Source organism: Anolis sagrei, chromosome 2, assembly GCF_037176765.1.
Source record: "Anolis sagrei isolate rAnoSag1 chromosome 2, rAnoSag1.mat, whole genome shotgun sequence".
Taxonomy (NCBI): Eukaryota; Metazoa; Chordata; class Lepidosauria; order Squamata; family Dactyloidae; genus Anolis; species Anolis sagrei.
Genome location: NC_090022.1, coordinates 207075194 through 207102256, shown reverse-complemented (window position 1 = coordinate 207102256; position 27063 = coordinate 207075194). Strand labels below are relative to the sequence as shown.

Genomic DNA, 27063 nt, shown 5'->3' with positions numbered 1-27063 from the left:
ACACCCAAATTTGAATACTGATGAGTTGGGGGGGGGGGGGGTGTTTTTGTCATTTGTGAGTTGTAGTTGCTGGGATTTATAGTTCATCTACAATCAAAGAACATTCTGAACTCCACCAATGATAGAATTGAACCAAACTTGGCAGACAGCATTCCCATGACAAACAGAAAATACTGGAAACTCATTGACGTTGAGTTTTGGAGTTGTAGTTCACCTACATCCAGAGAGCACTGTGGACTCAAACAATGATGGATCTGGACCAAACTTGGCACAGATATTCAATATGTGCAAATGTGAAAACTGGTGGAGTTTGGGGAAATAGTTATTGACATTTGGGAGTTGTAGTTGCTGGGATTAATAGTTCACCTCCAACTGAAAAGCATTCTGAATCCCACCAATGAAAGAATTGGGCCAAACTTCCCACACAGAACCTAAATGATCAACAGAAAATACTGTGTTTTCTGATGGTCTTTATCAATCCCTCTTATACCTCCTCGTGACCTCTCCCAAGGGGTCCCAACCCCCAGGTTGAGAAATACTGCTTTAAATCAACATAATTAAATATTATGTTGAAATATGCCTTTGTTATGCATAAACATCTCTGCTATCCTTCAGTTGATTTCATGGACATCCAGCAATTATTTGATAGCTTTTTATGTTATTAGTATTTTGACTGACAACCTGTCATTTCCTCCCCAATGCTCCTGCTTAGACAGTAATGCCAAACACACCAATGAGCCATTACATTTTTAGAGAAGGTCTTGTTTAAATACAAGTCACGTGGGTCATGCTGTTTGTTTTTGGTGGGCAAAGGTGAGTGACATGCCTTCAGTGGTGTAACTGAAACCCTCAAGAATTAAAGAGCTTCTTCTAGTAATAATAAAACCCTCAATATCTCTGACCACAATAGCCCTAATGTACTATGAGTTGCATGCATATAATGGTTAAGCACTGTTTAAGAATCAGTAGCATAAGTGGGTCTGTCTAGAAGGCCAATTTTTAAGGTATTTATATTTACAAAAGAATAATTACTTACTCTGACATGCCATTTTTCATTTGAAAAGAAAAAAGTGAAAAAGAGAGGTGGCCAAGACTGTAGCAGATCTCAATGGATGTGCAGCCATACCAACGCGTTAAGCTAATTCTGCAAAAAAGGTACACACAATCTCTTTCTGGGTGTAAATAGAAAGTAAGATCAGAAGGATCAAGGGTCTGGAGAACAAGCCCTATGAGGAGCGGCTCAAAGAGCTTGGCAATGGGCATGTTTAGCCTGAAGAAGAGAAGGCTGAGAGGAGACATGATGGCCATGTATAAATATGTGAGGGGAAGTTATTGGGTATGAGGGAGCATGCTTGCTTTCTGCTGCCCTGGAGACTAGGACGCAATGGAACAATGGCTTCAGACTACAGGAAAGGAGATTCCACCTGAACATTAGTAAGAACTTCCTAACTGTGAGAGCTATTCAGCAGTGGAGCCCCCAGTGACACAATGGGTTAAACCCTTGTGCTAGCAGGACTGCTCACCAAAAGGTCGGTGATTCGAATCCGGGGAGAAGGGTGAGTTCCCGCCTGTCAACTCCAGCTTCTCATGTGTAGACATGAGAGGAGCCTCCCACAGGATGGTAACACATCCGGGTGTCCCCTGGGCAACATCCTTGCAGACAGCCAATTCTCTCACACCAGAAACAACTTGAAGTTTCTCAAGTCACTACTGACATGGGGGAAAAAAAGCAGTGGAGCTCTCTGTCCCGGAGTGCAGTGGAGGCTCCTTTTTTGGAGGCTTTTAAACAGAGGCTGGATGGCCATCTGTTGGGGGTGCTTTGTGATTTTCCTGCTTCTTGACCGGGGGTTGGACTGGATGGTCCATGAGGTCTCATCCAACTCTATGATTCTATGAAAAGTTCCTCACTGTGTCCCATCAAGAATCAAAAGAGAATTTTCTCAGTGGCTGCATCAGTTTTCTTTAGTGTACAGTATTTCACTGTATTTTGTTGTATTATGATCATATTTTAAGATGCAATTTGAAATTGTTGTAAACTATCTTTCATAGCACATAGGAACTAGAAAAGCAGCATAGGGAACTCTATTTAGGAGGCACAGTCAAGGTCAAAGCTTGCATGATGTTAGTTTACAACAAATCCCCACATCCTCTGTTTTTTGTCGTCCGTCCCCCCTCCCCCCCCCCCCCCCCCCGCGCTTTGCTTGTTCTTGTTAAATGCTATGCAATAAACAATGCTTTTGTCGTTTCAAAATATCTATAGGCAGGGCACATATTTATTTTTTTACCTCTGTGTTATACCCAGTCCCTCCAACGCCACCTCCCCAACACCCAACAAGAAAAAAGCAGAAAGAGAGAAAATATTTTGAGACTAGCTGTACCCGCCACACATTGCTGTGGCCAACTTTCCCTCCCTCTTTCTCTCCTTCTTTCTTTCTCTCCTTCCTTCCTTCCTTCCTTCCTTCCTTACTTCCTTCCTTCTCTTCCCCTCCTCCCCTTTTCTTTCCCTTCCCCTTTCTCCCCTTTTTTCCCTTCTCTACCTATTCTTGGACTGCAACTCCCAGCAGTCCTCCTGATCGATCTACCTACCCACTTATCTATCTCTATCTAATCTATCTATCTGGAGGATTGCTGGGAGTTGCAGTCCGGGAATAGAAAATTGGAAATATGCAGGGATTGGGATGCTCTCAAAGAAATCCTAGGAAAAGAAAACTTGCAGCTTAGAAGCAGTGTATTTGGATATGCCTCCTCTCCTAAAGGGCCTGGTCTAGGGGATGCTGGGAGCTATAGTCCAGAAGAGAGTGTGGATATGCTATTGTGCGGGGTTTTTTTGACGGGGAGTCATTTTTGTGCATGTGCTGTAGCGTCTTTTTGCTTTTTTTTTTTTTTTTTTTGCTTTTTAAGTCCCTTCTGCTGTGTTTTTCAGTGTTTTTATAAGTGATGGTTACTCGTTGGCCTGATAGGTATATTGTGTCCAAATTTGGTGTCAATTCGTCTAGTGGTTTTTGAGTTATGTTAATCCCACAAACTAACATTACATTTTATTTACTGTATATAGATAGGAAAAGAACCCACTTCCCCTCCTTTCCAAAGCCGCCTCCTGAGACAGATGTGAGGCTCCATCCTTTTATATAACTGTAGGAGGGAAAATTGGCACATACAAATAAATTCATATATAAAAACACAGTGCACTTTATATTTCCATATTTCTCATGTTATCAACTCCAGTATTTTCTCAACTCAGCTGCAAGGGTTTGGGTGAGATAAGGATGAGGAATGTGCTGTTCTTGTACTGTACCTCCCATCATCCCTCAATCTTATTAGTTTTTGCTGGCTATGGTTGATGGGAGTTGCAGTCCAGCAGCATCTGGAGGAGGAGCCCCCGGTGGCACAATGGCTTCAGACCTACCTTGTGCCAGCAAGACTGAAGACCAACAGGTCAGATGTTCGAATCTGGGGAGAGCATGGATGAGCTCCCTCTGTCAGCTCCAGCTCCCCATTCGGGGACATGAGAGAAGCCTCCCACAAGGATGAGAAAACATCAAAATATCCGGGCATCCCCTGGGCAATGTCCTTGCAGACGGCCAATTCTCTCACACCAGAAGCTACTTGCACTTTCTCAAGTCACTCCTTACACAAAAAAAGCATCTGGAGGGTTGCTTGTGGCTGATCCGTAGGCTGTAGGAAAAAGGGAACCTATCTGTCCTTGCTCCCAAGCCCTTCTTGAGAGGAAATATATGAAATATGTTAAGTTTTCTGTCCCTTGAGGGGACATGCCGCTATCATTCAGCTCTAAAGGTGACATCACAGCTTTTGCATAAAAGCCTTCTAAGTCAACAGAGAGAGACAAAGGGATGAAAGGGAAAAGGCAATAAATATTTTATTGCCTTCATCAGAATAAGCTGCACGGCAGTCTGAACCAAAGAATATTCTTAAATCAACTGGAGAATGTGATTGTAATTTCAGGCTTAGCAGCATAAAGCCACAAGACTGCTAATTAATACAGTAAATCACACTCTGTGGTTTTCTTTAGAATTTGACACTACACAGCTGATATACTGCTGGTAAGAAGCACAATACAGCCCCTAGCCTCAAATAGTTTCCTCAAATAGTTTTAATTAATATATTACTAAAAGGTGGTGAATCCAGTGCCCTGGTCTGATTTATCTGTAATATCCACAGGATATTTACAAGAGATGTAAATGTAAAACATGTGAAGTCACCGATTGTTGTTCGATTTTCACAGAGCTTAGAAAACCATACATACTTCCTAAGGATTTTCATTACTGCGGCATTCTCACCTTTGAATAAACATAGCTAGCATATCGCTTTGTTTCCAAATGTGATCACCTTGTCAAATTTTAAATAATTAGCCCCCTCTTTCAAAATATATTTGATTTGGTTGTCAGATTCTTAAGTCTTTGAAACAGAATGGGAATAGTGTTGTCACTCAAGGTGTTACTGGACTACAATTCCCAGCAGTCTTTGTCACCATTCCTGGGAGTGGTGAGCCAACATTATCGGAAGTGCCACAAAGTTTCCACCTCTGCTTTAGAAAGAAGCAACAGCTATGCAAACAGCATATTGAGGCGTGCCGTGGTTGGAAAATAGGGCAGATATGTGCTCACCTACCTCATCATAAATCTCAGTTTTGGACAAGAAGAGCCTTGTATATGTGTGTATGTACAAAGTGCTCTAGGAGCCCCTGGTAGTGCAGCGGGTTAAACCATTGAACTGCTGAAATTGCTGACTGAAAGGTCTGCAGTTCAAATCCAGGGAGTGAGGTGAGCTCCCGCTGTTAGCCCTAGCTTTTGCCAACCTAGCGGTTTGAAAACATGCAAACGTGAGTAGATTAATAGGTACCACTTCTGCTGGAAGGTAACAGTGCTCCATGCAGTCATGCTGGCCACATGACCTTTGTAGGTGTCTATGGACAACGTCGGCTCTTCGACTTAGAAATGGAGACGAGCACCACCCCCCAGAGTTGGACATGACTAGACTTAATGTCGAGGGGAAACCTTTACCTTTACCTACGAAGTGCCCTAAAGGCACCAGATGTTGAAAGTTAAGCAGGGTTAACCTTGTTAGTACTTGGATGGGAGGCCGGAATCAAATACCAAGGGCTGTTGGCTTTATTACAGAAAAACTGGTAAAACCTCATCTAAGTATTCTCTGTCTATGAAAACGCTATGAAATTAATGGGGCCATTATAAGTTGACAAGCAAGCTGAAGAAGCACACACATTTTCAGGTCATTTCTTCATCTATGTCAGTGGTTCCCAACCTGTGGGCCTTGGACCCCCAGTGGTCCTCAAGAACTAAAATATGATCCACAGCGTCACTGTCACTACATTGATGCAACGAGAGCAATTGGTGTTGTGAAACCCTCTTATAGTGGCATGGCTTATTAAATATGGTTTTCTGTGGGTGAGCAGATGGCAACTACTGGATGGCCTATGTTCTGTTTCAGAAACTAGAGCTGATGGATTCTATCCAATGCAGTTTTCTGAATCAGCACCCCAAATAACCAAACCAAATCTAAAGTTGACCAAAAATTATTTTGTAACCCTTTTGGTACTAATGTTAGAGAGTGATCCCTGGTCAAGGTGGTCCCTGGTCAAGTGGTACCTGGTCAAAAAAAGGTTGGGAATCACTGATCTATGGCAACCCCATAGATTCCATCAAGTTTACTTAGGTAAGTAATACTCAGATGCAATGTTTGCTAGTTGCCAGAAGTTTGAGAGTTACCCAAGTGAGGAGAACATCTTTCATTTGTTACCCTTCCTCACCATTTCTGTGATGGCATGCCTGAGCCTTTGGGAAAACTGTATTGTCTGGCTTTACTCGGGGGCTATCTGATACTTATGTTAAGATTAAGACCTTTAGCAAAGAGAGGCACTTTGAGGCAAGGTGAAAAGATAACCAAATGAGTTTACTGACAAAAGATGAATAAAGGGTTAACTCCATCCAGGACTATCATAAGGTAACTTAAAACAATAGATTACAAAAGGAGCCTTTGCTGGTTGCAGTCATCTTTCTGGAATCTGTTGCCTCTGATGCAAAACAATGGATTATAAAGTGTTGCTTACAAACAATCTTAATCTTCTCTCCTGTGAAGCTTAGGCTGGCCAAAAGCTTCTGTTGTCCTTTGAACTGTTGTTATTTTTTAAAACCCTGCTAAATGAAGGTGCTAAGAATGCCTGTTTGAATTGACTGGGCCTACCAGACCATCTCTGTATCTCTGCTGCAGAAAAAAGGAGTCCAGCAAAGAGCTCTGTACAAGAAAATGGAATAGACAATTAGGACTGGCCTCTGGGGGGGATTTCAAGCTCCACCCAAAAACTAATACAAATGAAGTTATTTACACTATTGGGAAGGCCTATAAACAGGGGGAACTAAAGCAGAGGAGAGGAGAGGAGAAGGCAGTGCCAAGACTTCACAATTTCCCGTATCATGATTTCAGGAAAGATTTATTGTAAAACTTGACATTCGATTTTTGCCTTGATTTTGTCTTGCCAGAGGAGAAATAGTTGAAGAACTTTTTTTGACATTCTGTGCAATTGATTTATGACATATATATCCCATTTAAATTCTAGACCTGCTCCATCATTGAAATGTATGATATTTTGAAAGCCCTTGTGATGTACACTGTTTGGATACTGATTGTAGTCTGTTGCTTTTGTTTGTTTTTGGTAATAATGGTCTCATTGTATTTATAATCACAGAACAATTCTATGTACATAATCAAAAATAGATACATTTTAGAAGAGGGAAAGTCTGGATAACCACCCTGTGTCTTCTGACTGATAGCAGCAGGAGTTTTTCCTTTGTGGAAGCTCCCTGAGATACTTGCTTCTAACAGCATGTATCTATCTTTTATGAATTGCCAGGGAATCTATTATTCATGCACTTAAAACATTTCTGGCTTTCTGTTCCTTACAAAAGAAACAAAAAACATAAAGCACAGGTCTGGAAATAGAACAGTGGGCTAACTTTTCATTAATCATTTGAATGCTTGCAGTTATACATTTTGGGCAATGTGAAGGTGGCTATATGTTCGCCTTGAGAGAGGGCAATTGTCTGCTTGAAGGCATCTCTGTTTCAAAGACTTCCCAGCCCAAATACTTTAAAGAACACACAGAATCATTCTGGAATTTAAAAAGGAGTTTAGATGTGTCTAACGTATCTTTTTGAAGAGGGAAAAATTGTTCATAAACTACTGTATATAACAGGCTTTCCCAACTACAACCCATGGGCTGCATGTGGCCCAGGGCACCTATGTTTTGGAAAATGGAAGTCTCCATAACCTTTTGGAGATTTTATGATCTTTGGAAAGGCATGACCCTATTAAAAGTAATAATCTTTTGAAAAACAATACCATAACCTCTTGGTAAAATGGCAATCATGCAAGACAGTCAGGTTTATCAGCTGTTAGACTAATTAACTTAGATATTTCTTTGTTCTGTTAGCAACAAAAATATGCCAGTGCACAAACACACAATGCGCACACATAGAGAGAGAGGGGGGTGGAGGAGAGGGAGCAGTTTCAGAAGTATTCTTTTTAGTTGTCCAAAAAATCTACTCTCCCTTAAAATATATTTGCCTTTAAATCATGCTCTCAAGAGACAAAAATAAGTAGACTCCTTTAAAAGTAACATAGTTGGTTTACTCACAAATTTCATGTATTTGGCATGTAGGTACATTGCTTATCAATTCAGTTACAAATAGGATTTGAAGTAGTTTTGCTGTGCAGATAACACAGGACATCTTTCTTAGAATCACTAGTCCAAAATCCAAAACATCGCTCTGTTTTGGAAAGTCTAATAGAGTCTCTGTAGTCTGTTTTCTGAATCACCCCAAATAACCAAATCGAATCTAAAGTTGACCAAAAACTGATTTGTAATCCTTTTGGTACCAATGTTGGGAGAGTGGTCCCGGGTCCCTGGTCAAAAAAAGGCTGAGAACCACTGATCTAGATTGTAGCATTTCCTAGTACAAAGATTCCCAGTAAATAATGATATTTAGAACTGTTTGTTAAACAAGTAACATATAGAATGGACTCACAGGCAATCTGGGGAAAGCACATGGTTGAGTCCTGCCAGCTGTTAACTGGAGAATGTGAGCTGAGAAACCATATAGTCAAATACTGCTGATAAATATAAGAGGGCTGAGAAAGCTTAGACCAGAGCTTTCCAAACTTTCCATGTTGATGACATGATTTTTAGACATGCATCTTTTTGTGACACGGTAATTCAGTTTTACTGGCAAACCGGAGGTTAAACCAAACCATTATAAGAGTTTTACACAATATATATGTATTATAACAAGACTCACCACCAGTACACTGATCTTGGAAGACTATCCTACTCGGACAACGAGAGATCGCCTAAGTAAGTAATATAATATATAGGTTCATATCATCTTTACTGTATAAATCAGTGGTTCCCAGCCTTTTTTTTTTTTTTTTTTACCAGGGGCCACTCTGACCAGGGACCACTCTCCAACATTAGTACCAAAAGGGGCTGGGCTAGTCAGTTCTGCAGAAAAGAGTAGAAATTAAAATAAATTAAATTAAAATAAAATAAAATAAAATAAAGAGGAAGGAGGTTTGCAGACTGAATTTTCGTTCCCGCAGCCCACTGCTGGGCCGTGGCCCACAGGTTGAGAACCACTGATATAAATGAAGTTTGGAATTTTTCCCTTGACATTTCTTATGTACTACAGTCGATTATTATGTAGTTTCCTCTATAGCTGCTCCATGGGATTCATCACAAATGCCATTGTCAACAGAGTTTCTTTTCTTAATTAGAAACATATCCATATTAGTCGTAATGACTGCAACTCAATCAACAATTTGTGCAAATTCCAAGTTATAACAGTAGCTGTCCTTGAACAGCACTAGCACTCCATTACTATAGTAATGAAACCTCTCTGGATAGTTTTAAATGGAGGTTGGGAGGGTTTTGATTGTGCATTCCTGCCTGGCTGATGGGGGTTGGACTAGATGTCTTTTGGGGATCCCTTCAAACTCAGTAAAGTATTGACTGCCTGAGAATCCAGTAGTGTCTCCTTCTCTGGAGGTTTTTGAACTGCGGTTGGATGGTCATCTGTTGGGAGAGCTTTGATGTGTCTTCCGGCCAGGCAGCCTTTGCTTGTGGGGGCGAGGGGGCGTTTTTCATGCAACATACCTGTGGACTACAGATGAAACACTTTTGTGCCCCAACACACAGTGGAAAGCTCTAGCTTAGACAGTGGTGTCCAATCTTTGGTCCACCAGGTGTTTTGGACTTCAGCTCCCAGAATTCCTGACTATTGGACAAGCTGGCCATGGTTTCTGGGCACTTTTTCCCCTACTCAAATTGGTCTATCTTGCTATATTTAGCTCAGCAGCAAAACTGGGCTGACTATGACGTTGAATGAATTGCGAAAGGCCTCTGAACTCTTTATTTCTAGCAAGAGAGGCAGAGTGCACAGTGGACTAACCCTTAACAGTGGCTTAATTGCTCAATTGATTACTTCCCTCTGGATATTACCCCAGAGGCTATCTCCACAAACGGATTTAGCCAGGAGCCATAGATGCTGCTGTGTAAAATCATAACGGCACTGCCGTATCGGCAAAAGTGATTTTTTTAAAGAGTTCTGAGACAATCTTATATAAAAATTTCATAACTTTCTCCTGCATGATGGATCACCCAGCAACAACCTAAGCCACTGCTATTTTTGTACACAAATAGAGTTATATTCAGAAGGATTCAGATTCTATTTCTTCTGCAGGGCTTTCCAAAACACATCATTTGTTAAGATTTATAACCTAAATGGATCCGAAGGACAGATAATGTACTCTTTTACAAAGAAAGAACTCTCCAATGTATATAAGATGCACAAGAAAGATAGCACATATTCTTCTCACATGTAATCAGTGATTGCACTTTCCCCGCTATGAACAGATGGACTAGTCACTCGAAGATACAGAAGACAAAACTCTTGTACTTTTTGTGGTTGTATCCCCCAAAAAGGTAATTTTAGCAAGTTGCACGTCCTCTATTTCTTTCTCTCTGGATATCTCACATAAAAATGCTTCCAAGTCATTTTATCAGTCATACACTTGTGTGTGTGTGTGTGTGTGTGAGAAGTGCCTTGAGAAACTGCAAGTTGCTTCTGGTGTGAGAGAATAGCCGTCTGCAAGAACGTTGCCCAGGGGACATCCAAATGTTTGATGTTTTACCATCCTTGTGGGAGGCTTCTCTCATATCCCCGCATGGAGAGCTGAAGCTGACAGAGGGGGCTCAATCCACTCTCCCTGGATTCGAGCTGCTGGCCTGTTGGTCAGCAGTCCTGCCGGCACAATGGTTTAACCCACTGTGCCACCAGGGGCTCCTTTTTGGTCATTTGCTCAAAGTAGGATATTCAGGCACAGGTCATGGATTCAGCTCAGAACAAACTTTGAAACAGTCGAATTGGCTGTCAGGTGAAGGTAACAACAGCCGGTGAAGCCATGGTTGGTAAAATACTCTCCTCCGGAGCTAACAAGGGGGCTGTTTTCTCACATTGCCATCTTGCTGAGGTCTCCCTGTAGTTCTTCGATTCTAAGACATCAGCAGTAACCCCTGGTGGCGCAATGGGTCAAACCCTTGAGCTGGCAGGATTGCTGACCGAAAGGTCAGCGGTTCAAATCCGGGGATCGGGGTAAGCTCCCTTCTGTCAGCTCCAGCTTCTCATGCGGTGACCTGAGAGAAGGATGGTAAAACACCTGGGCGTCCCATGGGCAACATCCTTGCAGATAGCCAATTCTCTCACACTAGAAGCGACTTGCAGTTTCTCAAGTCACTCCTGACAAAGAAAAAAATAATCAGTAGTAAGACACACATTAATTTCAGTACCACCAACAGAATAAAAAGATTTCTATATAAGTAGCTCCTGAGTTACAAACATCCAATTTACAAATGACTTATTGTTAAGAACAGGGGTAAGACAACAGGACGTGAGAGAAATTTATCTCTAGGAAAGGAAATCCACTCCTGAAAGAGTTATCTTCACAGGGAAATAAAGTGCGATAAAATCTTCTGAATGGGAGAATGGACAGCAAAGCAAACACCACATGAGTAAACCCTTCCCTGTGCTATCCAAAGCTAAAATGATATATATCTATGGCTGGAATTACACTTAAAATATGTTCCTATTCCAACTTACATACAAATTCAACTTAAGAACAAACCTACAGAACCTATCTTGTTTGTAACTTGGGGGCTGCCTGTATAAGAAAAGCACCTGCAATTGCAAGACATACCCAATTTTTACAGATGTTGATACGGGAAAAATGTGCATCTTGGAATGGAAGAAATCACGTAATGCTTTTGTCTAGGCAATTCTCTGGATAGCTGGCCCCAGTTAGGACCCACAAATCTTGTCCTTGCACTTTACTATTGTTGTATCTAAACCTTTAATGACTAATCGTTCTTAATCTTATTGCTGCTATATGATATATACACTTTAGTCACTACTTCTATCCTTTACTGTTATTGCACCAGTCTGCCCACCCATGACGAGACACTGAATTTTGCTATTGGTTGTTGGCTCTGATGTCCGTTTTATATATTGCTTAATGTTGTTTTTATCTTGTTTTAATATTGGGTTTTTTTTGTTATTACTTTGTTATTATGCATTCTAATGTGTTATGTTTTAACTGTATTGTTGGGTTTGGCCCCATGTAAGCCGCCCCGAGTCCTAACGGGGAGATGGGGGTGGAGTATAAAAGTAAAATTATTATATTATTATTACTAGCTGTACCCACGTGTTGTTGTGGACAACCTCCTCTCTGTCTTTCCCTCCCTCTTTCCTTCCTTCCTTCCCCTGTCTTCTTTCCTTCTCTCCTTAATTCCTTCTCTGCCTCTTTCCTTCCTTCCCCCTTTTTCTTTCCTTTCCTTTTTCTCTCCTTCCTTCCTTCTCTACCTCTTTCCTTCCTTCCTTCACTTTTTGCTTCCATGCTTCCTTCTTTCTTTCCCTTCCTCTTTCTTTCTTTCTTTCTTTCTTTCTTTCTCCCCTTCCTTCCCTCCCTCTTCCTTTCCCTTTTCTGTATTGTCATTTGGCTTTTCAACATTTAGCTTTTTGGGATTTTAAGTCCTTTCCGCTGTGTTTTTTTTTGGGGGGGAGGGGGTGTTATGAGTGATGGTTACTTGTTGGTCTGTTAGGGGTATAGTGTCCAAATTTTGTGTCAATTAATTCAGTGGTTTTCGAGTTATGTTAATCCCACAAATGAACGTTATATTTTAATTTATACTAGCCGTCCCCTGCCATGTGTTGCTGTGGCCCAGTCTGTGTTTTATGTGTGTATGTATGTATATATGTGGTTTTGCACATGCGTTGTAATGTACTTTTTTTTTAGCTTTTTAAGTCTCTTCCACTGTGTTTTTTGTGTTTTTATGAGTGATGGTCACTCATTGGCCTGATAGGTGTACTGTGTCCAAATTTGGTGTTCATTCATCCAGTGGTTTTTGAGTTATGTTAATCCCACAAACGAACATTACATTTTAATTTATATAGATTAGTATTCACAATAAGTGCTTTGCGTGTGCATGACTCCTTCATAATCCACTCTCAAAGCACAAAAAGAAGCAGTGTAGATATTGGCTCCATCTTGCCTCTTCCACTGATATCAACACATGTCTGTGGTTAACATTTGCACAGAACATAAAGAGGTCTGAGCCTTCCCGGGAGTTTTGGGAAGCATTCTGTATTTGAAAGGATTACAAAGAAGAAAATCCGAATCTGTGTTGAAGTTTAATAGACTTTTTACTGCATAGCTACTGAGATAACTAAGGTTATAAAACTGGTGAATTGTACGATTTTATTTTCAGCATTAAAAGGTTTATAATGGAGTCTGGCAAGCCAAGCTTCTTGGATGTATGAATAAACCTCCTTTTGCGATTAAAAGATTCCAAAGTTCATATAAAACCACTCACCGTTCACAATGAATCACTTTTTGTTCAAAATCTGAGCCTCAGAGGCATCCAAAAACAAATAGCCTTAAGTGAACGTTCTCTTTTGTCATTCGGTAAAGCACCGGTGTCTATAAAGTCCCCACATTGTTCAACCTGACTGCATTTCTACAGTACAGGGATCATACACCAAGATGCGATGATTACAAATAAAAAACGCTTTTGAAAAAGATTATTTTATATACTTGACAGATTTCCTAAACCACATTTTCTTCCAACATTAATGAAGCAAAAACCGATTTCCACTTCATGACATTCTCTTCCTCGCCCCATCAAAAATAACAATCTATATAAATAAAAATTTAATGTTTATTTGTGGAATTATCATAACTCAAAAAGCACTGGATGAATTGACACGAAATTTAGACACAATACACCGATCAGGCCAACGAGTGACCATCACTCATAAAAACACTGAAAAACACAACAGAAGGGACTTAAAAAGCAAAAAAAAAAAAGCAAAAAGACGCTATTTGTAAAAACAACTCACTCTTGCAAACAAAACACACAATAGCATATCCACACTCTCTTCTGGACTGCAGCTCCCAGCATCCCCTAGACCAGGCCCTTTAGGAAAGGAGAATGATCCAAATGCACTGCTTCCAAGGTGCAAGCTTTCTTTTCCTTGGATTTCTTTGAGAGCATCCCAATCCCTGCATATTTCCAATTTCCTATTCCTGAACTGCAACTCCCAGCAATCCTCCAGATAGATTAGATAGATAGATAGATAGATAGATAGATAGATAGATAGATAGATAGATAGATAGATAGATAGATAGATCAGGAGAAAGAGGAAGGGAAAAAAGGGGGGAAGAGGAAGAGAAGGAAGGAAGGAAAAAAGGGAAAGAAGGAAAGAGGGAGGGAAGGAAGGAGAGAAAGAAAGGAGAAGGGAAAAGGAGAGGGGAGGTTGGCCACAGCAATGTGTGGCTGGTACAGCTAGCAGAATATATTATGGTGTATTGTAGCCACTAAAAAATTTAAAATTGCTTTCTAGGAAATCAGTCAGGAAGTGGGGAGAGGTTTGCTACAGATAGACTCCCTCCTCAAACAAACTCCAGAGCTTGGAAGTTTCTACTGATCCCTAACAACAAATTCCTTAACAACACCACATAAATACATGGAAGAAGTACAATAGCACAAGACTCATGTACTAAATCCAATGCTGGTGCCTAGTAGTAGATCTGATAAAATAGTTAGGACATGTAAGTCACCACTTATATAAGTTCTAGTGATTTCAACATTACTTCTTCCTTTGATTGCTATGGGTTTGTTCACTTTTTTCCCTAGATTTAGAGGGGCAATGTCAGTTACAGCCATCATTCAGCAATGTTGCTGGATTGCACTTTAGGTGCATCTATACTGAATTAATATGGTTTGATCCCACATTAATTGCCAATGCTATGGTATCATGTCAGAGTGGTGCAATGGGTTAAACCCTTGAGCTGGCAGGACTGCTGACCAAAAGGTTGGTGGTTCGAATCCAGGGAGCGGGGTGAGCTCCCATCTGTCAGCCCCAGCTTCTCACGTGGGGACATGAGAGAAGCTCCCACAGGATGGTAAAACATCCAGGCGTCCCCTAGGCAACATCCTTGCAGATGGCCAATTCCCTCACACAAGAAGCAACTTGCAGTTTCTCAAGTCACTCCTGACATGAAATATCATGTCACAGAAGTAATGCAAAGTGGTAAAGATTTTAAGCTAGGATCAAAACACCCCCACATTCTCACTTATCTCAATCTCACACTTTTGTTCTTTTCTGTGTATTCTGACATCGGTTCCTACTCATTCACTCACATTTCCATTTATGGTTGCCCTCTGTATCCAGGGATTTTTAAAAAATGGCACTTATTTCGCTATATTATATAAGGCATTCCATTTTACTATGCCATTGTATATTTGAACATCCAGATTTTGGCATCCACATCACATCCGGGAACCAAACCCCAGAAGACACCCAGGGCCCACTGTATTCTGCTTTTTCTCCCTGGCAAAATCATATAGGCTTAGCTTTCCTGTCATACTATTTTTGGTGCAGCCAGCATGGAATAGTGCTTTCATGGTTGGACTCCAGAAAGCAAGGTTCAAAGCCATGGAAACCAACTGGGTGACCTTGGTCAAGTCACATCCTCTCAGCCTCAGCGGGATAAACCCCCTGTAACAAATCTTGCCAAGAAAACCTCCGGATAGTTTGTCTAAGTGTCACCATACATTGGAAAGGACCGACATGTTTGGTTTTTTTTAGCGTTGCATTTTATTTACTTCCTGATTTTGGAGTTTTTTAATACGATATGCTCGAATAGTGGGGTTGAGGGGGGGATTGGTTTTGTCATTTGGGAGTTTCTGGGATTTATAGTTAACCTACAATCAAAGAGCATTCTGAACTCCACCAAGGATGGAATTGAGCCAATCTTAGCACACAGACTCCGATGACCAAGAGAAAATACTAGAACGGTTTGGAAGGCATTGACCTTGAGTTTTGGAGTTGTAGTTCACTTACATTCAGAGAGCACTGTACACTCAAACAATGATGGATCTGTACCAAAAAGGGCTAATAGGCTGGCCAATCACAGAGGAGGAGGGCTTTGGGTGGGAGGGTTCGCCATTTGTTTCCAAAAAGGAAGAGAAGGATAGGCCAAAGGGGTTCCTAAGACCATCAGAAACCGTTCTCTGCCAAAGGGATTCCTAAGACCATCAGAAATATATGTTTTCTTGTGGTCTTTGGTGAACCCTCTGAAACCCCCTCATGAACCCCACAGGGTTGAGAAATGCTGCTCTATCGTTTTTACTAGTTCAATTGCCCTTTGATGCATCTTTTCAATTCAGCCATATTCTGTTTGAGGCACAATAACCAGATTCCAAATGTGGCTGCACTATAAATGAGTACCTTTTGTGTCATAGCAAATTCTACTGTAAACAAACACTCTAAGTAACTTCTTAATGAATTCCCTTCGTATTCACCAGCCTGGATTCTTTCCAGTTAGCCTAATACTTTCTTGCACACTTATTTTTAGAGCGATCTACACCCAGACCCGCACCAGCAACTTGTCAGTATGCATTGCATTAAAACATGAACCTTCAGAACATCCATTAAATAGATTACAGACTTCCAAAGCAAACACATTGTGAGAAGTATCTCAAGTGTCGATACCTGGTATTGTCTGTGCCATGGCCTCGGTGGGCATGACGGGAGCTGTGCTCGACTGCTGCTGGCTAGAGCTAACCTCCGGCTCTATACTAACAGAAGGCGATAATGCTACATCGCTGGGATCTTGATTTGGCATGGGCTGGGAGAGCTCTTCTGGGGCCGCTTGCTCTTCTTGCCCAGGGAGCTGCAAGGCTGATAAGGGAATGCTTATGGGTTTGCCAGCATTGGAAGTGCTGGCGGGCATCTGGAGGGCTACCTGCGGGTTGACTGCCGCCGTGTTGCCAGCTCCTCTGCTGGGCGATGCCAGAGGCCCCTTGGGAGGCTTCTGAGCAGTTGCCCTTGACATGATGGGCGAAGAAGCAGAGACACTTTGCAACTCAAGTTCAGCACTGAGTGGCACTGTTGCTTGAGGGGTGGGCTTAGATGCCATGGGGTAGGGGGCTCCTGGGTGAGCTTTTGGTTTTGACATCTGTGTCAAAGACAATGCAGGCCCATCAATGCCACCAGTAATTTCTGCATTAGCCACAATGTAATAATCCTCAGGGAGTTCTTGTTTGATTTTCTTGACCAGCACATCGTTGCTATCTGTGCCGATTGCCTGGGAGCGGGAACCTGGATGGAATGAGGAAGAGGGACCTGGGCCTGGTCTTTTGCGGGAACGTGTCTGAGATCTTTGAGGGTGAGTTTCAAAATCGCTGTCTTCGTCTGTCACCGAGGACTCACAAACCATGTCAAAAAGAGTGGCTTCATCTTCATATTCCTCGACTGCTTCATCAAGTTCAGAAGGTTCACTGCAATAGGAGAAATCGCAGGAGTCTCTAGTTCGGTTGCAGTCCAGCTTTGTTTTTCCAGCCCGCCCAGAATATCTCTCCACAGGGCTGGTTTGAGTGTCTGAAGCAACACCTATAATACTGGGGCTGTCCGAATTGAAGCTCCTGCTGTCTTGGAAGCAAACTCTTTCTTGAGAGCCAGCCCTACACGTTGCCGTCAGAGGCCAATGGTAGGCATGGCCTGCACTGCAGCCCCACATGGCTGTCAGGTTGCCATGGGAACCCTCCGAGAGAAGGTGCTTCAGATTCGGGATGAGGCTGCAGATGGTGCCATGGCTGTGAGCCCAACTGACCAGTTTGGAGAGGTTTTCAGAAGAAGTGTGAAGGCAGTCCTCCATGGTACAGCCTCAGCACCTTTGTTCCTGGAAGAGAGAAGAGAGAAGGTCATACCGGGACCAAAATCTGCAAAACACAAATTGACATTTTATAATAATCCATCCACATTTTCAGTTTTAACTTCTGCGGCTTACATCCGGCACAATTCGATGTTATTATATATAAATAATACATACAGTAATTACATATAAGAACACAGTAAATTAATTTTAAAATTAGTTTTAAAATAAAAAGTACATTAATAAAAAGTGCAATAATACTGGCTGTCTAACCTTATATAGAAGCAAATTCAGCGAGCACAACACAATCGGAAGCCTGTCCATTGTCCGCTTTCCATAATATTACCTTCATTACCATTGTAAATTATCTGCCAGCTACCCAAAGGCCTGGTTCCATAACCACATTTTCAATTTCCTCTTGAAAGCAAGGAGGGATGTTGTTGACCTGATTTCGCTGGGGAGCGAGTTCCACAGGCGAGGGGGCCATCACCGAGAAGGTCCTGTCCCTCGTCCCCACCAAAAGTGTTTGCGCCAAAGGTGGGGCCGAGAGCAGGGCTTTCCCAGAAGATCTGAAACTTCGAGGTGGAATGTAGAGGGGGATATGTTTGGACTGGTAAGCTGGGCTGGAGCTGTATAGGGCTTTATAGGTCAAAACCAGCACTCTGAATTGTGCTCGGAATTGGACCGGCAGCCTTCAACAATAAATTATACCAGCATTCAATTCTCACATTGGTGCATCAGAATGCTCTTGGGAATCCTCCAAAGTATAAGTACACTATTATCCTCTGGCATTGAGAGGCATGCTACTGCTATCAGAAACCTATAGCTAGCCACTATATGTGGGTTTGAACCCAATGCTCTCCCCAGATTCCTCTGCAATCCTCTATGGTTTGAGCATGTATGCACCTCATCTATCATCACTGCTTGAAGCTTCACCCTTCCTCCATTTGCCAAGTCTCCTCACTACATTTTATTTAATGTTCTTCTCTCCTTTGAGAATTTACGACTGTTCAAGCTCAGTTTTTATTTATTAGTTCATACACAGTAGGAACAGTTGGAAAATTAGCTTTGCCTATATTTATGCTCGAAATACGCAGCAGTAACGGCAGGTGATTTGGAGGAGTGGGAATAAAAAAATTGTTTTCAAGTTACTTCGACAGTGCAATGGCATTCCCTGAACAGGAGATTAATCCTGATCCTCTTATCAGGAGAAACGACTGCAGCAACGAGGCATCACCAGCAGGTGATCTAATAAACAGTGAACAATTTTTCTTCCTTGCTTACAGGACTTTAATAAAGGAATTTGTTTTCCATTTGCTTCAGTCCCAGCGTAGTGGTGCCACATTCCTTCTAGTCAACTACCATAATTCTCCAACCCTTGGCAAGGACTTTGCAATGGAGGGGGTGGGGTGGGTGGGAGTTGTTACGCCAAGTATCAGATGGCTTGGTTTCGGCTGCTTCTATTGCCATCTTAACAGATGCTAAACAGACTGCGAGCAGATTGCCATCAGAGGCAAGAACAGACCTTTTTTCACAAAATAGAACGATTAGCTCAACATTGGACACCGAACAAACACAAATGCAGATGCTTTGTCAATTTGCTTCCCATCCATTCTGTCAATGTCCTTTACTCTTAGAAAAAATATCACGAGGTACATCTACACTGCAGAATTGATGCAACTTTACACCACTTTTATTGATGCTCCAGAATTTGATATTTCTTGAGACTAAATTTGGCTTAACCTGGCACTGAGTTTTTAAAGCACTGCATACCCAGGTTGGTATGTTGTGCTACATTTTTAAATATTTGCATCTGATCCTAATTTAAAATGAAACACACAGTTATTTTAAGGCAGATGAGAACTATTAATTAGGTGTTGTTGCTTGCCTGATTAACCACCGTTTTGGCTCATCAACACTCGAGCCAACAAAAACAGTCATTCACTAAGGAAGTGCACACTCAAATAATTAGCGAAAGGTTGCAAGGGGCTTTGCTAGGTTACTAGACATACAAATAATTATGCACATGTCTCCTTTATCATGGGCATATAATGAATTACATATTATCTGTTCAGTACAGATGCTTGTGGAAGAAAATGGTTTTCAAATGCTATGAATACTGCTGTTTTATCTACAGCAATTGCTGTATTTTATTCTTTTTACCAGGGGGTACTGTGAATTTATGATATTGTGTTGACTGTTTATCGTTTATGTTTTGTTTTGCAGTTGTTGTATTTTGCATGTCACACCTTGAGTGTTCTGTAAGCCACCCCAAGTCCCTCTGGGAGATGGTGGCAGGATATAAATAAAAGATTATTATTTTACTGGCACAAAAACACAGTATAACAAAGCAAACGAGATATATATGCTGGATTTTGAATACAAAATCACAAGTTGAACACTTCCTAAGCATTTAGGACGGTATGATATATTTTCAAATAATGCACGCAGATCTGAGTAAGGTGGCCTTTTGCAGTTGGCAGATCGTGATTTTGTCAATATTTATTGTTTCCAAATGCCGGCTGAGATCTTTTGGCACGGCACCCAGTGTGCCAATGACCACTAGGACCACCTATACTGGTTTATGCCAGAGCCTTTGCAGTTCAATGTTGAGGTCTTGATAACGGCTGAGTTTTTACTGTTATTTTTCCTCAATGCGACTGTCACCTGGAATGGCAACATGAATAACCAAACTTTTTTCTTTTCCACAATCGTGATGTCTGGTTATTGTGTTCCAAAACTTTGTCAGTCTGGATTCGAAAGTCCCATATTATTTTTGTGTGTTCATTTTCCACTACCTTTGCAGGTTTATGATCCCACCAGTTCTTTACTACTGGCGGGTGGTACTTGTGGCATAAGTTCCAATTAATCATTTGGGCCACAGAGTTGTGTCTTTGTTTGTAGTCCGTCTGTGCAATTTTCTTGCAGCAGCTGAGGAGATGATCCATGGTTTCATCAGCTTCCTTGCACAGTCTGCATTTTGGGTCATCCACTGATTTTTCAATCCTGGCCTTAATTGCATTGGTTCTGATGGCTTGCTCCTGGGCTGCAAAAATCAGGCCATCTGTCTCCTTCTTCAGTGTTCCATTCGTGAGCTAGAACCAGGTCTTCTCCCTGTCAACTTTTCCTTCAATTTTGTCAAGGAACTGCCCATGCAATGCTTTATTATGCCTGCTGTCAGCTCAGGCTTGTAGTGCAGTTTTCTTGTACTGATTCTTTTTCTGCTGTGCTTTGAGAAGTTTCCGATTATTGACTTCAATCAATGCAGGTTCTTTGCTTTCCTTTACATATTCTGCCAGGGTGTGTTTTTCTTCTTCAACTGTTTGTTTTACTTGTAAAAGTCCTCTGCCACCAGACTTTCTAGGTAGATAGAAGTGGTCAACATCATGGTGAGGGCGCAGTGAAAAATGAATGGTCATGAGTTTTCTTGCTTTTCTGTCCAAATTGTCCAGTTTCACCTGCGTCCAGTTTATGATGCCAGCAGTATATCTTATGACAGGTATGGCTCAGGTGTTTATGGCCTTGGTGGTATTGCCTCCATTGAGCTTGTTTTGAAAAAAATTCTGACCTTTTGAATGTATTCTTTGCTGACCACAGTTTTCACAAGTTCATGTTTGATGTTCAGCTGTAGTATGCCCAGATATTTATAAGCCTCTGGCTGGTGACACTTTATTTCTTGACCATTGGGCATATTTATGCCCTCGTTTTCAATGATTTTTCCCTTCTTCAGTGCTACCATAGAACATTTGTCCAAACCAAACTCCATGTTGATATCAGTGCTAAAAATTTGGGCAGTTTTAGTCAGAGACTGGATTTCAGTTTCGGTTTTCCCATACAGATTGTCGTTGTAGTAGTTGTTGTTGTTATTAATTTCATAGGGTGTTTTTAAGTAAGGAATGTCCAGAAGCAGTTTTGCCGGTTCCTTCTTTCGAAATAGAGTTACAGAACCCATGTATTTGTTGGCTGTCTCACATCTAACTAATAACCAGGGCTGACCTTGTTTAGCTTGCTTTACCAAACAAGATCTAGCACCATTAGGGTACTTCAGTCACCCCTTTCTTCATATCTGTAATCTTTTTCTGTGTTTCTGTTGGCATGATATCCAGAGCTTAGCTTTCAAGGTGTTGGGTTTGAACCCATCTTTTAAAATAACCCAGTTTCTCCCGAGATTTTTGGCAATGTAGAAGAGCCTTGCGACCAGATCCTGGGATATAGAGCTGTGGAGACCTAGCCTCAGAAGGAGTTGGCTCTGTTCTTTAACATGAAGAAATGTATAAAGCAGTATCTTGTGCTATCTAGTTCATGAGCCAAACAAGTTGTCAATATCCCTGTGAGCGAAGTGCTAAACGGATCTCAGTAGGCATTTATTTACTTTATTTACTCATAGAAAAAATCTAGAAATGTTAGTCAAAAAATCAACGCAAAACACCTGGGTCAACTTATCCATGGGTTACTGTGACTATTGTACCTAAACTGTTATCAATAAAATGAACTATCTTCTTTTCTGACTAGAATCGCAACAAGGAAATGCTTATTCTGTCCAAGGAGATGTCAAAAGAAAGACCAATTTCCACCATGGTTCTGCTTCTAGCCTCTTTGAATACCTGGGAAGAGAATTGGCAGTGGTAAGCATCGAGTCCTCCGGGAGATGCTAGCGGGGTACAAATAAAGTTAATAAATAAATCAATAAATAATAAATAATAAGCAGGGGTGTCTGCCCCCCTAAGATGGCACTAGCATTTTCCCTTCTCTGAAGAATAACCCTCAACTTATCCACAGGTTATATCAAAATCTAGAATTATGGACCCAAAACCTGCCCTATATAGGAGGACATACAATATTTCTGGATTCAGAAACTGGATTATATGGCAGTGTAGATTCAGTCTCAATTTCTGAAAGAGTGAAGGAACTATCATATCTCATTGCATTATAGTCACACTTTAAGCCCTTTTTCATTGGGAAAAAGGAGGTGCAACTATTATGCAATGAAATAAAATTTTCCATTTTCTGGTTTGTTTGGTTTTTAAAAAAAAAGCTGTCTTACCTCTGAGACAAAGAAGGGAGAGACCTCTCCGATGGTTTAAATCAGTGGTTCCCAACCTTTAGTTCTCCAGTTGTTTTGGACTTCAACTCCCAGAAATACCAGCCATCTGACCAGCTGTTAGGAATTGTGGGGACTGAAGTCCAAAACACCTGGAGGACCAAAGGTTGGGAACCACTGGTTTAAATTTTATTTGAGGAAGAAAGAGTGGAGAGAGAACTCTGTGCTTATTCTTGTACCTGCAACAATTATATGATGAAAGGGGGGGGGGAGGCGGATTTTGGGACCCTCGAAATGAGAGTGTAAATATTATGCGGTGGATACTATTATACAATGAAATACAGTAACTATAACCATAAGACAGTCTTCTTTCACTCACTATTTTAGCACCTCCAGTGCCCATGCTTCCAGTCTTTGATCATGAATTACAAATGCAGTTGTGATTGTCAAAAATAAGGTATATATTGTTGTTGTTTCTAGTCTGTAGCAGAAAACAAACTTACCAGAGCACACCTAGGAAGTCTAACACAGGCTGGACAATTGGACTCGGGTTTCGACTCGGATTTCTTCAGGTATAAACCACAACCTTAACCGCAAAACCATCCATTTATCCATCTAAAAAAGAAAGTATAGAAGAAAGAGATACTCCAGTGAGAAAATAATTAATATGTCATCAGGTTTAGTGTTTTTCGCCTGGAATCAAGAGTTAACATACAAGATTCATATTGCTGGCTGGGGAAAAGAGCTCTTTCTCTTACCACATCAATGTATTTGCTTTTTCCTACATTACTGTAGGAAAAAGTAGAATTAGGCCATCAAATACCTAAAACATGGGCTTTCAAACCATTGCTTATTACATGGCTCAGTAAAACAAAGCCTCGTCTTTTATGCACAGTCGGAATGATGAATTATTTCAGTGGCGGGTCACTAAAGTGTCAGTGCACAAAATCAGCAGCCGTTGTTTACATGAGCAAGGAAATTAAAGCCATGGCCTTGCATGTTGGGATATTCTTTGGGTTCCACTGAAACTTGAATTCCATTTGGGATTATAAACTTTTTATACTGGATTATTTGCAATATCCTTGGTTTTAAACAAATAAAACTTGTTTCTGCATCTGTCCTTCTTGGTCATTGGTATCTTCTCTGTTCCATAATATTTCAAACACAATGTTTTTAAAAACAGACAAATCTTAAACTGGGTTGCTGTTAGTTTTCCAGGCTGTATGGCCATGTTCCAGAAGCATTCTCTCATGAGAACTGCAAATCCTACACTAATTATGCAGTGCAGTTGCACCCTCGATAAGGCTGCACTTGGAGTGATTAGCCAAAGCTGATAAAAGATGCTTCAAATAATAGAAATCTGGGTGATTTTCAGCAGTGCCAAATTAAGAAGAACTCCCAGATCTGGGTCACTGTGATTTTTCTGGGCTGTATGGCCATGTTCCAGAAGCATTCTCTCCTGACTGCTGTAACAACCATCATGTCAGACTATACAGAGAAGCCATTGAAATCCACAAGCATGTGGACAATTTCAACAGAAAGGAGGAAACCATGAAAATGAACAAAATCTGGCTACCAGTATTTTTTTTAAAACTCCAAAATCAGGACAGTAAATAAAGAGCAACACTCAAAAAGTAGTGGAATTCCAGACAAGAAAAAATCAGGGCCAGCCAACATTTCCAAACAAAGGATTCCCCCAGGCAGCAATCAGCCAGGCTTTGAAGCTGCAAGGCCATTCAATGCTAATCAAGGTGGCTAATTGCAACATTCACACTTGCCTAAAGCAGACAAGCATTCTTTTTCCCATCCTGGACCTTCCACAGATATATAAACCTCACTTGCCTTCAATAATGCATCTCACTTGCCTACTTTCCAACACACCCCTCAACTTCTAAAGATGCCTTCCATAGATGTGGGTGAAACTTCAGGAGAAAATGCTTCTGGAACATGACCATAAAGCTCGGAAAACTCACAGCAACCCAGTGATTCCAGCCATGAAAGCTTCGACAACACACTCCCAGATCTTTTTACAACTTTACACTGGGGTGGCATATTTAGTACACCTTCCTTAAGAGAAACACCAGTTTTAATTTATTTTAATTAATTATATTTTTGTGCTGAATTGCATCCCAGAGAACCCATTTTTAATGGACAAATATACTAAAGCAACAGGAATATGATTACCTGCCTTTGTGGAGAAACTTAAATAGCATCCATTCAGCTTCTGCTACTAAGATACGGTATATCTAGTTGCATGCAGATGGTAGTGATATCAGATGTCTTCTGGACATTTGCATCAGATACAATAAATAATATATACCCAATGTTTTTTTAAAAATCCATTTCATTCTGTAACAGCTTACTTGAAACCTCACCGCACGTATTAGCCTATCTCAAACTGAATGCAACTCATCTGTCCAAACCCAAAGCCGAAGAGTGAATTAAATTTCCTTGACAATAATGCAATTATATGTTAGCATTGTTTATCTGCTACTGCTTTCTCGGTTGTCTCGTTTAAATGTCTGGAAAATGTAAAGGTAATAGAGTGTGCCACCAAAACAAATATTTTCCAGAATACTGCTATAATGAATCAAGCTATATGGAAATTAATCTGTTGTTTTTCCTTGCACCTCCCCCAAAAACCCAGTCCAAAGACAAATAAACTGTTTCATTGGTACTGTAAAACACAACAACATTTCTGCAATTTGGCCTATGAGACGCTACCGTAGAATTATACATATCGAGGAAATGACATTGTTGCATTAGCTTTCAGGATTTACTACGCATTATCACAGTTTGAGTGAGTAATTAAGAAGAGAATGGAGCAACACTTGAATGTTACATGACAAGGCAATGCCCTCCTGGTTTCTGTAACAGAAACTGGAGTGTTATGTTAATGATCATTCAAAACAGTTCCAACTGTAGCTTAAAGATCTTGGCAGGATCTGTGTGTGAGAGAGAGTGTGTGTATACATGTGTGAATGTGTGACTGTACAGTACTTGAATTTCGAATTCAGCTTGTACCAACTGAAGTAAACTGAGGATGAAAGGAAAAATTGGGAGGAGGACTGAGAAACTGGAGCATCTGAAGAGTAGCTGGGCAAAATGGGATAAGGAAGGATCAATTAGGTCTGCCCCTGCCAAACTGTAACAGCTGGAGGGCATGTATTAAATGCACCACGAGGATATAGGGGTTATGTTGTAGTTCAGGCTGTGATGGCTCATGACGAGAATGGGGATGAAGGGCTTTCCTTTCTGTTGACAATGGGGATGAGGGTTTGCCTGGGCCCGAGTTAAGCCCAGAAGAGAGGCCTGAGGTGTGTCATGAAGATGAACAAGGTCACATTCCTGGGAGATGCCTTCAACAGTCTTCCTCTGAGAAACTGTCTTCAGAAGACGAATTGTCAGGTGCAGAATTTAATGAGAGTGAAGATAGAAACTATTTTATAAACAGAGTTCTCAAGGGTATCAAAGGTCAATTTGTTTTCAGGGAAAGAGAGAAGAAACCCTGTTTATAAAGGGCACGAGAAATGCTTTCCTTTCGGTTCTGGGGTCATGAAAAGCTTTATATTGATACAAGGGAAAGAATCGGTCTCATCAATGTTGGAATTTCGGATGGTCCTGTTTTATATACCAAGTTATGCCAGGCTCCTGATCTGATTTTCATGCTGCCTTGTTCCATGGATTTTGTACCTTCAAATCTTATATTTTACCTTGTGTCTTGAATTTCATTTACTATTCTTTATCTTGGGACTATATTGTTTTTACCATTTTACTGTTGTTTGTTTCATGAACTCTGCTGCACAAGAGTAAAATTTAAGTTTCACATTTCTTATACTTGTGTTGCTCTTTTTTTAATATACAAAGGACTAATCTTCTGCTGGTCTGCATGCATTATCAAACAATAATATGAGGTCGTGTCTGTCCAGTTGGGCCGAATCACATTTAACCTTGCAGGACAGCCATTCTTACCTCTGACTTTTATGTGACTGTAGCAGCAGCCACGGAGATCCAATGAGGTCCTGGCTGTTGCTGGGCACCTTTTGTGATGTCAACAAAGGTGTCACAACTTGGATAAAGCTGGGGAAAAAGATGGTGCCAATGAACCAAGGTGTGGGGAACAACCAGGCTCTCCATAGAGCTTTTGTGTTTTATGGCAGCCACAAAAACAAAATAGTAAGTGCTCTTCCTTTTGTCCATGTCGCAAAGCACAAGGAGATAGGATGGCAGCATTGTTCCATGTGGACACCTGGGCAAATTTGAATTCAATCTATCCCAAGTGTTGATACTACCCCAAAGTGAGGGCCTGTTCCAAAACTTCAGGGAAGATCCAGAGAATTCCCTGATTTTTCCTAACGCTGTGCAACACCACAATGACCAATTTGATCCCACATTTGTGGTTGGGAGACCCTAGATGTCATGTGGATTCCACGAGCATCTTCTCGCCGACTTCACACTAATCTTGAAGTCTAGTGGCAAATGTAGACAAGTACTTTAGCTCTGTATACATCCTGTTTCTTTTAATTCTCCATTTCATTTCTCACTTTTTATCACCCTCTTTCCCTTTCTTATTGTTGTGTGCCCTTAAGTTATTTTGGGCTCATAGTGACCCTATCATAGGGTTTTCTTGGCAAAATTTGTTCAGAGGGGATTTGTTTTGGCCTTCCTTGGGACTACAAGAAACCCCACATTTAGCATTCAGCTACAGTAGGTATGAAACC

The 27063-nt window shown here is 41.1% G+C and overlaps 1 protein-coding gene across 2 annotated transcripts in view; it reads right to left on the bottom strand.

Annotated features, from left to right (window-relative positions):
• KIAA1958 (KIAA1958 ortholog) overlaps nt 1–27063 on the bottom strand; it is a 65656-nt gene that overhangs the window by 23712 nt on the left and 14881 nt on the right. For both annotated transcript variants that reach the window (XM_060762491.2, XM_060762490.2), the window contains exons 2-3: nt 22846–22957; nt 16140–17328 (exon numbers count right to left, since the gene is read on the bottom strand). In XM_060762491.2, the coding sequence (XP_060618474.2) occupies nt 16140–17304 (1165 nt within the window). In that variant the 5' untranslated portion in view covers nt 17305–17328; nt 22846–22957. The remainder of the gene's footprint in view (nt 1–16139; nt 17329–22845; nt 22958–27063) is intronic.